Source organism: Ixodes scapularis, unplaced genomic scaffold, assembly GCF_016920785.2.
Source record: "Ixodes scapularis isolate PalLabHiFi unplaced genomic scaffold, ASM1692078v2 PGA_scaffold2__306_contigs__length_199485367, whole genome shotgun sequence".
In the NCBI taxonomy this organism is placed as follows: Eukaryota; Metazoa; Arthropoda; class Arachnida; order Ixodida; family Ixodidae; genus Ixodes; species Ixodes scapularis.
In genome coordinates, this window is record NW_024609857.1 from 116335429 (window position 1) to 116347412 (window position 11984).

Sequence of the window (11984 nt, forward strand, 5' to 3'; positions counted from 1 at the left end):
ATCGGGCTTTAGCATCCATTTTGCAACTTTCACGCAGAATGAATCGCTGCACGTCACATTATTTACATGAAATTTTGCAGTGTGACGAGCATCATTAATTTCACTCGGGCTTCTAAAGTAGTCGAACATTGCTAGGAAGATGTAGGATCAACAATTCCAACGGTTTGTTGATGCAGGACGTGGCACTTCTTGCCCCCAGTCTATTGCGCATGTGCGGTGCCAGTGGTGTGCTGCCAGGGGCGATCTGGTTTGTCTATAAACACGAGTCAGTGTACAGTCAGTGTCGAAGTGAGAGCAGCAGGCCGTCTCATGAACACTATCGACCTTCAGCACGCTTGTTGCCCATCGCCACGCTCTGGTCGTGCGTGCATGCTCGAGGCCCATGAGCCGCGAATTTACCAGAATTTGTCACGTCAAAGCTCGGTTGGTAGAAGAAGCAATCGCGATTACCCACGGGGTGCCGGTTCGAATCTGGCTCGACGGACGGAAGTTTTCATTTCATGAGCCCGGTAACGGGAGCCGGGAGCAATTGCGACGTAGCCGACGACGTTGCTGGGCGTTTTTGCAAAGGACTGCCGTACAATTTTCCGTCGCCGTAAAAGTGTTCGCCAGAGGGGAAGGGTGCCACCGTTCTCACTTGCGCCTCCCCAGGCTCAAGCACTGGAGGAGCGGCTGGAGCGTGAGAAGCTGGAGCTGCTAGCGGGGCCCCCGTCCTCGAGGGACCGGGCCCAAGAGCGGGGCCCCCAGGACCAGGCCTGGCCCCCCGACGACGTGCAGCTGCTCGTCAAGGCCGTCAACCTCTTCCCGGCCGGCACCGCCAACAGGTTGGGACCCCTGGATGCCCAAAGTGGTCTCCCAGATTAGACCGACGCGCATCTAATTTCTTTATTAAGAATGGGATCAAAGATCGTGACACACTTGTTTTTCTGATGCGGAGTCGAGATCGGAGGGTGCCTTTGTTTGAGCGGTCGCTTCCTGCGCCAAAAAGGGCGCCAACCGACAACAAACTGTTTTCGAACGTGCACGACTTGGGCGCGGGAGGCGATCACCCTTGACTGGCCGTCGCGCATCCGACGCTGCCCTTTGGCTTCTGCTTCGAATCGTAAAATCTTTGATATTGTTTTTAATGGGGAAGTCGGACACATGGCAATCTAATGTTAGGTTTTTTTAGAACGCTTAGAGTCTATAGGATGAGCTACGACCATAAATAGACGATCTCGGAAACCACTTTAGTGCCCCTTTAAGTGTGGTGCCTAGATTGTGTATCATTTGCCAGAACTGCTACAACCAGCCGCGGGGATCTCGACTTTCAACAGGAGTGATTTGTTGCTGCGTCAAGACCACTCTCGAAGTGTGGGCGGTATGGGATGCTAAAAAGTACCGGTCACTGTGGACAGTGTCTGGAATGCACCTTCAAGATATGGCTTTATGATTCAAATGTTGCCTAGGTCTATATTGTTCACCCAATATTTGCTCCGTCACCAAAAACTACTGTAGTATCACGAGTCGTGCCCATCCACCTGCCGCCTGAATTTCATAAAAAAAAAAGTGGGGTGGCCCATGTCTTGGTGGGCAAGCACAAAAAGTAGTGATGGGCCAAACTTTTGCCAAATTGAAAGTTGGGCGCCTAATCTTGGGATTCGGCAAAGCCAAACTTTTGCAGAACTTATCTAAAGATTCGGCTAATATTCGGCAAAAACCCAATGTTACCAGACGCGTTAATATTAGTTTTTTTCTGGCGAAAAAAGGTTTTATGTTGCATTTTTCTTAACTTAAATGCAACATGTAATGCATATTGGCGCAGTTATTACTTAATAAGGTGATATTCTACAAGATAATTGTATCGGTGTTGTTTTTGTGCGTTTACTGGCAATTTTAGTGACTTCTTGCAGAAGTGGCGTGACGAGGTTGGGTAGCAGCAGCGCAGTCACGAATCATGCTACGAGAGTTCCGGTTTCGAAGCCTCATCAGCGCAAGCCTGCAAGTGTGTATGGTGCAGTAAATACAAAGGCCATAGCACTGTGGTTTTACTTTCTCTGGGAATCACCGTTTTGTGCGCGAAAATTAATGCAACGGTAACTGTTTACTGAGCCTTCACCAGAAAAAAATAACAATATTATTGTCAATACGCATGTCTTTGATTTGAGTCACTTCACGTCAGCTTTGCATGAAAGTGTGTGACCCATATTCGCAACCTCTCGCTTTTAACCTCTAAAGTATCGGTTTCTGGTGTTAGGACACACATGGATGTTTAGGAAGATCGGAACAGTCGGGGATGGTCAGATGTGCGACGTCGAGCACAATAGTTATGTGTTCAGTTTTATATAGATACGTATTAACCGCGAAATAACAATAATTAAAAAGCAATATTATTTTGTTTGGCACAAAATTCTTGTGAGCCGAAAACAGGATTGTTATAATTGCAAGGAGTGCTTTAAAGTAATTGAAAGTCAATGCTTTAACCAGGCACGTAGCCGGAATGGGGGGGGGGGGGGGGGGGGGGGGGGCGGCGCGGGGGGGGGGCGGGGCGGGGCGGGGCGGGCGGGCCCCCCCACCTCCTGAAATCTCCCTATTTGCTGGGACCTTCTCTACCCCCGCCCCCTCATACAGCATTTTGTCATGGGTGCCCCCCCCCCCCAAAACAAAATCCTGGCTACGTGCCTGGCTTTAACTACCTCTTTGCATCACTAAAAAGATGAAATGAAAATTGCGTCATCCAGAAAGTACCACATCATCTGTCACTTGCGCAGTGGACTGCGTAAATTATTGGTCGATCTTCTGTTCTTGAGACAGAAACTATTAAAGAGAACCACACTCGCAAAGGCTCACAAACATCAGTTACCATGTTGCCTACTCCCACACCTTGCCATAACCGCTGGTAGTTCTGCATTGTACGATGGCAACCACACGACCACACGGCGTCCATTTGCAATCCATTGCCCCGTCGCGTTCTCGCGCGTGAGCAGACATTTGCCGAATTTTTGCCGAATCTTTGCCGAACTTTTCTTCAAAAGTTGTGCGTATGCCGAACTTTGCCGAATCTGAAGTTCGGCAGATTCGGCCCATCACTAACAAAAAGTTTAGAAAAAGCTAAAATATAAACACAAATTTTTAGTAGTATGTATCTAGCGTGGCTGCGCTGGAGATACAATAAACTAAAAACTCAAATTAGTTACATTGTTTTATAGAAGAAATGCGCATGAAAGAATGTTTTACTATCGCAAAGTTCATTGCTTGCATATGTGCGACGAACACCACCGATAGGCATGCAGCACAAACGCTTGTTAATGAGATTAAAAAATAAATCGGGTAAAAAAAATGAGCGAGTGAAAGGGCGACAAAGAACAATGCTGGGGAAGCGGGAAAGCCGGCGATTGCGTTGGGGGCAAATACTTTGGCATTGGGCCAAGTCAGGAACCTTGTCAATCACAAGGAGCAGGCTTTTGCACAAATTCCTTGTTTGTTGGATACTTGCATGCGTCCGTGCTCAGCATGCCATCAGTGCGTATTGAGGCGGCATTGCTGCGTGGCGTGGACGGCACAACGAACACGGAGCTTGAAATGGGAGGCTCTACAAAAATCTGTGTGTGGCGTTCCATCAAATTTACCCGCTGGCTTTGTCTGAAACATCGCAAAACCTTACTAACTGTGATCGTGACATACCGAGAGAAGGATCGGGTTCGTAGTGACCTTATTTCGTTGGAGACGGACTTTGACCTTACACCCCACAGTTACATTCTAGGATATTGAAGTTCGCTGTCTTCGCAGTCTATGAACGGATTACTGCTTGTGCTATCTTTCTCATCTTTTTTGTCTCAACAAATATTTTTTTGTAATAGTATATGTTAGTTTGTTATCTCCATCGTTTTCCTTTCGCACGAATGTGCAAAAAAAATGCATAAACAAAGTGAAGTGCCTTTCTCTTCTTCATTTTACTTGGTCACCGACGTCCTTTAACCGTAAGGTCCGCAGCTGCATCATTTGGGTCGGATGAATGTTCGCGGATCGCATAGTTCGTGTTCGGGTATATTTAGGGGTAGGAGATCACTCGGTGTTCTTTTGGAGAGCGACGTTTGCCCGGAAAGTTGGGTGGATGACTCGAGATATTACGGTACACTTTTTGGCTAATGTATATCAATTTTTTCATAAAATAATAAAAACAAAAAGGTTAACCCTTAGGTAAATCCGCCCATGCACCCGTGGCACCCGCTTCTGCAGGTGTTACAACGGTTTTCACAGACGAGCATTGTCCGTGCTGCTGTTGCCCGCACTGCGAAGCTGGATAAGAGGTGCTGGCGTTGGCAGCGCTAGGGTCACCAAACAAGCTATGCTACAGAGCAAGAACGCTTCAGCCTGCTTGGTGCTCGTAATCGCAGGAGATGCTTTCCCATCCCCCAGGAACGTCGGTTCGCAACAGTGCAAAACCATCTCATCCGAGCTTCCCGAAACCACGTCCAAAGCTCGGGAAAGCGAACTTTTAATTCCTAAGTATTGCCGGTCACGCTCGCTCTGCACCTTGAGCACCAAAATGGCGGCGCTTGAGGGACGATCGAGGAGCGGGGTGGCGACATGTTCAGCACGGCTTGTCTGGTGGCTGTGGACGGTGCATTTGGGTGGTCCGCTGGACACGTGCTTCGTGGGTGCAGGTGGGAGGTGGTAGCAGCCTTCCTGAACCAACATTCGTCGGTGGCCGAACGCACAGCCAGGGACGTGCTGGCCAAGGCCAAGAGCCTCCAGAGGCTAGGTAAGCGAGCGATTGAGCGATTGATTGACCGTTGGATGGTCAGTGCCACACTTTATGGTGGCGTGGGAGCGGTTGCACCGTCTTTCGAGGGAAGTGTGCGGTGGTGTCGTGGGTGAGTACTGTATGGCTTCTTGTTGGGCTTTGTCTTGGGGGCACCCAGCACTCCCTCTGCGATCGTGGGCTTTTCGAGGTCCGGTTTGGTTACAGCAGAGCCTTACCATTGCCGAACGTCGTGGCAAGCGACGGACACAAAAAACAGTTTGCCCCAGGAGCGAAGGGAAGGGTAGAGGCGGGAAGCAAATGGTTTCATTAACTTTCGTTGCCAAAACCTGTGTTTTGGCAATGGAATCTGGGGCTGCATGGGGCGCTCACAGGAACCACAATGCCACATGGGAGGGGGGGGGGAAGACCTATCCCCCCCCTTTTCGATGTGGTTCCCGTGACCGCCACATGCTGCCGCAGATGGGAGAAAAAAATCTGTTTTTTCCTTTGCAATTACGCAGCGGAGTTGCAGTATTTTGGGGGAGAGGTGCACATTTTCTCTGATATGCGCCAAGATAAACGACAGATAATATGAGCTGCAAATTGTTTCAACGTTAAAATCATTGCCCCTTTCAAAGTGTCTGCAGCAGTTAGGACATATTTGTGATGGTGAATGTGAAAATTATTTGCCCTGCAACTATTGACAAGCATTGTAAAAAAAAAACAAAAAAGGTGTCAAGCTGCGATGTCAGCTTTGGACCGCTAGCCGTGTCGTCACCACATTGTTGCGAGGCTTTTGCCAGCGTTGGTTGCTCACTTTTTGAAACACACCTTGCACTTCTAGGCTGCGGAGTTTATATGCCACTGTGGCCAAATTAGGTGTGGAAGAGAAACGCAGAAGTGATCGATAGGCGAGCCAAAAAGAACAACAGTGAGCACAGTAGTAGTGACGGAATGCCATTGACAGCCCATGAAAAAGTAGAGGGATGCTTGCTGGGGGGTATTGGGAAAATAGTTGCAATGCAAAATTGTTAGATATGTGATCCTGGAGACCAAATGAACGACCAAATAAATTAAAGCGCACTTGCCTCCCCTTCACTGGGGCATGAAGCAGAAGCCTCGCAGCTGAAATGTAGCACTTTATCTAAAACATTTTGAAGGGTGGCTTTGTCCACTACGGAAATGGGGCTTTTGCACATATTTTTTTCAGGCAAATTAAAATACCCATCGCGACGCGCTGGTTTGATTTCAGGTAAAATCATTTTGATCTTTTTGTTCTTCCCCCCCCCCCCAAAATTTTATTCCAATATTTACATTGGAGACTCTATGACTGATCCGGAAGCATTCTATTTTAGGGCCGACGTCTCGAAATAGAAATGAGAATTGCCACTGACTTATAATGTGTATCGCTCCTAGCACAAAAATCTGTGGAAAATTTCCTTTTTATAGGGAAGCTTCATTTTGTGACATACATGTCCCATCCAGGCAGCTAAACAAAAATGTTTGGGAATTTAGTATTTTTTTAAGAGTCTTCAAACCCGCCAGTAGCCCTCGCCCCATTTGCCCAGCCTCGCTCGAGATGCATAATCAAGTTGCATGAAGAACTTCGCCGTTGCTTGAGAGCCCCCCACGTGGACGAGTCAAGATAAGGGAATGCTATCCAACCTGCAGATCCGCAGCTGAAAGAGGAGGCCAACCGCAAGGCCTACGAGCAGCACGAGCGCACGGTGGGCAAGGGAGAGGTGTCCTTCAAGGACGAATCGGTGCCCTCGCAGAGATTCGACGGTGAGTGCACAGCTTCTGCGGACCGCGCAGTGCGACTATTTTGCGTGACATTTCTCTCCGCGACGTATTGCGTCGACCGTGCGGAGAAAACGTCTGGGCCTGCCGGGTTCACCCAAATTTAACCTCAAATTTAAAACAATCCCCTCTTCCTACAATCGAGCCCCATTATTGGAAAGAAATAATTTTTATTTACGACTAAACTTTGCAATAACAAAGTTCTGCAGAAGGGCTGCAAGATTTGTTCCGAAAGTAATGACTAGGTGACCCTCCGTACGAAGCACATAAAGATGTTCCTACGTCTAATGTAGGCTCAAGATGCACCAGTAATGAGAAAAGACAAACTGCTGTACTAAGCTCAATGGAGCGGAAGCGAGTAATTGCCCTTTGTTTGTCTTGAACATAGAATTTGTCGCACGGCTGGTTCCTTGCCATTTCCCGTAATGGATTTTCTAATGAAATAGGGTTTTAAGGGAGACCCTGGTTTTGAACATTATGCTGTCATTTGATCTTTTTTATTTTAAGTTTTCCTGTCTACTGTAAGTTTATGTGCTAAGTACAAACGTAAGCTCAATTCTTCTTCTCTCTCATAATTTCCAAGAAAACTGCAACTTTATCACGAACGTTTCTGCCAAAGTTTGTTTTACAATAAAAATACTTTGTGCACGTACTTTGTGCGATATCTTTTTACAGAAAAATATTGCGCAAGGTATGTCAGTATGTTTTACCAAATGATAGAGAGTGCAACAAAACCATCTTTAAAATTTTAGCGTCATTCTAAAAAATGTTATCACGTTAGTTTAGTTGAGTACACGGGCATCTTTCTTCATTTATTAAACAGAACCGACGCGTGCCAAAGATGGTACTTATATGGAAAAGTGCCCCGAACATACGTCTGTGTGTTCAGAACGTATGGATATGCAACCACAAAAAATTCCAAACTTACTTCATGGGAGGTTCATAGGAGCTAACATCTTTATAGTATGTTTGTTTTAATAAAATGTATCATGTATTTTAGATTTTTCTACTCGCTTTAGCACTCAATTTCCAATTATGCACGCCACGAAAATGGGACGCGAGGCTTTATTCAGAAATAAATGACAGGACGGCAGAAATGGACCTATAAAACGGGACTGTCCCGGCCAAGACGGGGTGTCTGGTCACCCTACATGTATTGTGCCATCGAGACATTATGGAAAGTCCTACTTCGGTTGGAAAGAACAAAAATGTGGGGAAGGAAGACGGACAACCACTCTCTTTTGGAGCCTACCAAAGAGAGTGTTTGTCCATCTCCATTTCTCGTCACTCTAATTCTTCCGAAGCGAAGTGGTGGGCGCATCTCTTTCCGGATCGGTTTGACGTGACCGGCGATACCCCCTGTAACTGTCGCACGTACGTACGAAAGAGACTGGCGTGTCGCCGAGCAGGGCCTGAGGCCGGCAGCACGTGGACGGCGGAGGAGCAGCGTCTCCTGGAGCAGGCCCTCAAGACGTTCCCGAGCAGCACCGCGGACCGCTGGGACCGGATCGCGGAGTGCGTGCCCAACCGCTCCAAGAAGGACTGCATGCGGCGGTACAAGGTGGGGACCACTCGCGGACCACTCCGTCGAATGAGGCGCTCGTTTATCCAACGGCTCCTCGATAACGAGGCGCTGGTGCTAGATTTTTTATGTCGCCTACTCGTCCATTGAATGCAAATTTTAGAGCTGAGTGAGCTACGCTTCGGAGCAACCACGCTTAAAGCCACCTTGTGCTTGAAATAATTGTTGCAGGTTATTCGAAATCAGAGCAAACGCTTTAGTGTCATTTGGAAACATTATAAAGAGTTCACGACGGAGCAAACAACTTTGCCTGTGCTTCCCGACACTGTGTCTCAAGTTCAGGAAGCTGCGTCTTCGAATGGTGACGGCGCCGACTGTGCCCGCCCTGCATCGAGCACAGAGTCGGTGCAGCTCACGATATAGTCGGCCGACATAGTGCCAGTATTTGGAGCGTGGCTTATTCGCACCACTAGCAAGTTCTGGCCAATCACCGGTGCAGCACTCGGGTCCAATCTGTGTCTTGTGCCGGGCTCTGGTGGGTGGCTCAGAAAATCCAGCACTGCGGCCTTGTCATGTGAGACGTATCGGTTTAATGTCCCTCCTGCGCGTTGGAGTGTGCAAAATGGCACCTTGAGAGTGTTTGATCTCCCTACAATAAATTGTGGAGGCAAACGAACGAGCACGAATGTCCGCTTTTCTTCAACCGCCGGGGTTTTTGTTGACGGACCGTCTGCAGAGCGAGTCACAACCGGCAGTGCGTCAACGCCTCGGCCGCCGAACTCGGTTGTTCGATTCTGAGGGCCATCGCCTGCGATGCTCCGACCCTCGATCGCAACATTGTCTGGAAACTAGGTGGAGAAAACGAAGATGCAGTAGAAATGCCGGTCGGAGATTTGTTCCGGGCATTAACTACCTATGCATCATGAAAACTTGGAACTCCACGTGAATGTAATGCTAGCAGCTGTGATAGTAGTTTGCGAAATTTTGAGAACTTTACGCCACCTAAAGCAAAATATACGGAGAAAGCAAAATTTCTCTTTTAGGGGATGTTCACCTGGGCTTCATTTTCTTCGAACCAAAAAGTGGCATGTGGGTGCCCGTGGCATTCATTTCAGTGAAAAGACCTGCCATCGAGAAAAAGAAAACCTTGTTGTTTTTTTGTACTCAGTTTTTTTTTTAATGAAATAAATGCCACAGTGCCATTTCTTAGTTGCACGAATATTAGCCATAAATGGACTTTGGCTCAGAGAAATATTGTTTTTCTGTTTTCCTTTTCGCTCTAGGTTCCATGGCATTCTTAAGTTTTGTATTTCACACCACTGCTAGCGTCACATTCACAGTGTTCCAGCTTTCTGTGATGCATGATTAGTCTGTGCAGGTCAAAAAACACAGCCTCATTTTTGCAGTTAGGCCCTGTGTCACTGCAACCCCAAAGAAGGAAACCTAAAAATAGTGAGCAAAGTTTCCGAGCCCATTGAGCCAGTCGAGCGTCAACTGTTTAGCCGAGCACACCGGTGTAAAGCAGCAAAGCCTGACACATGTGCACAAGTGCTCAGAAGTATAGCTAGATGTGGCAACACTAGTGCAAAGCGGCAAAGCGGCAAAGCTTGGTGCGAGAGCACCAAGCAATAGCACTGGTGCAAATGAACATTTTGCTAAATTACAGAAGCACCAAGGAGTGTGCACAAGTGTACTACTTACACATGCTGTGTCCTGCCCTCTGCTGCAGTAATTGTTCTAAAGTAAAAACACAAAACAAATGGCACTTTGCATGCGCATTGACACATTATTTTAGTTACTTCGAATCTTTTATACAGGTTAGGTGAGCACATGCAATGCGTGTATCTACATTCCCAGCAATCCCCTTGATGCTTGGGTAATTAGGCAAAAGGTCTGTTGCAGCAAAGCTTGATGCACGAGTGCTGGCACGAGGCAGTGAAGCTTCGCATGTGCTCACTTGGGGCTCTAAACTGGACACTTGGCAAAAAAGCTGGCGAGAAATTCGACCGCTGCGATTGGAGTGCCAAGGTCAAGCGCGGCGTCGGCCAATCACGGCATCTGAATTCCTCGCTAACTTTTTCGTCAAGTGTCCAGATTAGTGCCCCAGTGCAGGCTGGTGAAGCTTGCTGCACGTGCACTGGTGGAAAATCGGTGAAGCTTGCCACTAGAAATCTGGTAATTCTGAAGGTATTATAATCATAATTTTCAAATATTTGCAAAACTCAAATAGACTGAACAATAAGCATGTGCTGCAAATCGAATTGAATAGGAAACACCTTTTGTGAGTTAACATATTTTTCCAGTGTTTGCTCAGCTCCAATCGTTTGTTTCTCTGTTGCCAGGACCTGGTGGAGCTTGTGCGCAGCAAGAAAGCCGCCCAGCAGGCAGCGGCAGCGCAGGCCAGCCGCACGGGCAAGCCATGACCCCTCCAATAAAGACGACCTGTGCACCCCGTGTCCCCTCATTCTGCTCGAAATCAGTTGCCACACCGACACGAGTCTGCCTCAAATCAGAGTTTCCCAGCATGGGAACTTGTAAGTGCCAACATCGGTGGTTATAAAAGAAAACAAAGGAGAAAGAGAGTGGCGGAAGACCATAAAGAGAAAGTGTATGAAAGGTTAGGCGTGTTCGTTTTGCAGCGATGCTTTCAAGTTTTCCAACTGCTTGTCAACTTTTAGGTGGATTGGTGGTCGAGTGTGTTGGCGCTCCGCCGCTCGTAGCACGTAGGGCAGAAGTTCGCGCTTTGGAACCGAGGGTTCAATTCCCACCTCTGCCCAATCTGGATGCACATTAAAGACCCCAGACCGGACTGGCTAAATTCCTCGTCTCCACACCAGACGCCGACTGGGGCTGACTAACCTCCCGCTGTATAAACAAATGCGCAACAATTATCGTCAGCTTTTGTTTTTCTTTACGGCACGCACTCGCGGGTGTCGTATTGCAAAATGAAACTAAACTGACAAGGTACTGGCCTTGCAGGTTACATTTTGATGCTTTCTCGTGTCTATCAAAGGCTCGCCAGCAATCTGGGACCACTGACATCTACTTTCATGCTCCACCTAAAATGGCGGAGCTGTTCCTCTAGACGCATCACACAGACTCTGGGAGCTTTCGATGCAATGTTAACCTTAGACAACCCTGAGATGAGAGTGCCAACGACATAAGCAAACACGAACAAGACTCGGGATTTACGGCATGCCTTCCAAGTCTATCAGATTTTCCCTGATGTTTAGGAGGTTGAACCTTATTTTAGTCTAATCAGTGTTGTCCCTATATATATATATATATAAAAAAAGACTTTTAAAAATATTTTTTTAAAAATGCTAAAAAGCTTTTTCCATTCATTGCAGTGTTCGTAATTCGCTCTGTTGTTCGTTTCTTTTACTCGTCCGTTGTCCCTCACAAACATGGTTCGTAATTCCCATGGTTACCATGGCCCCCAAAATTGATTATCTTGCTTGCACCCTACATCGCTTCCTGACACAACACCAAGCAGAGTGTTCGAGCTACGATATCAAACGTCACTAAGGAGTCTATGGCCCTGCGGTAAGGCCTTTTGCCGTTTTCTCTATTTGAATGCACGTAAGCGATTCTTCGTTAGAGTCTTTGGTGTTGGTAAAATGCGGAAGCAAGCAGACAGCTCGTTCAACAACTCGACTCGAGAAGTACAATTTGGCACATATTTGAGATACTGAAACCTAAACTTACTCCAATTTTCTTACTCCGGAGGTGCCTGGCGGCATCTGCGGGGGCCGATTTTGCCCGCTGACGAGCAGACTTCTCAAGTGCCGGCTCGTAGTTGAATAGAGACCAGTATGCACAAATATCTAGTCCCAGGTGCTCTTTTATGTGCCGGACCACCTCTGCTGTCGCAGTCAATCGCGACGCGAAAGAACTCGAGCAATCCGGAAAATCCTGGTTCTGCACATAGAAAGA

At 47.5% G+C, this 11984-nt stretch overlaps 1 protein-coding gene across 1 annotated transcript in view; it reads left to right on the forward strand.

The window, feature by feature from the left end:
• Window positions 1-10503, forward strand: part of LOC8023793 (dnaJ homolog subfamily C member 2) — a 52087-nt gene extending 41584 nt beyond the window's left edge. The window contains exons 12-16 of the mRNA XM_040219789.2: window positions 652-824; window positions 4647-4744; window positions 6398-6511; window positions 7936-8087; window positions 10391-10503. Of these exons, the coding sequence (XP_040075723.1) occupies window positions 652-824; window positions 4647-4744; window positions 6398-6511; window positions 7936-8087; window positions 10391-10471 (618 nt within the window). The 3' untranslated portion in view covers window positions 10472-10503. The remainder of the gene's footprint in view (window positions 1-651; window positions 825-4646; window positions 4745-6397; window positions 6512-7935; window positions 8088-10390) is intronic.
• The last annotated feature ends 1481 nt before the right edge of the window (window positions 10504-11984 follow it).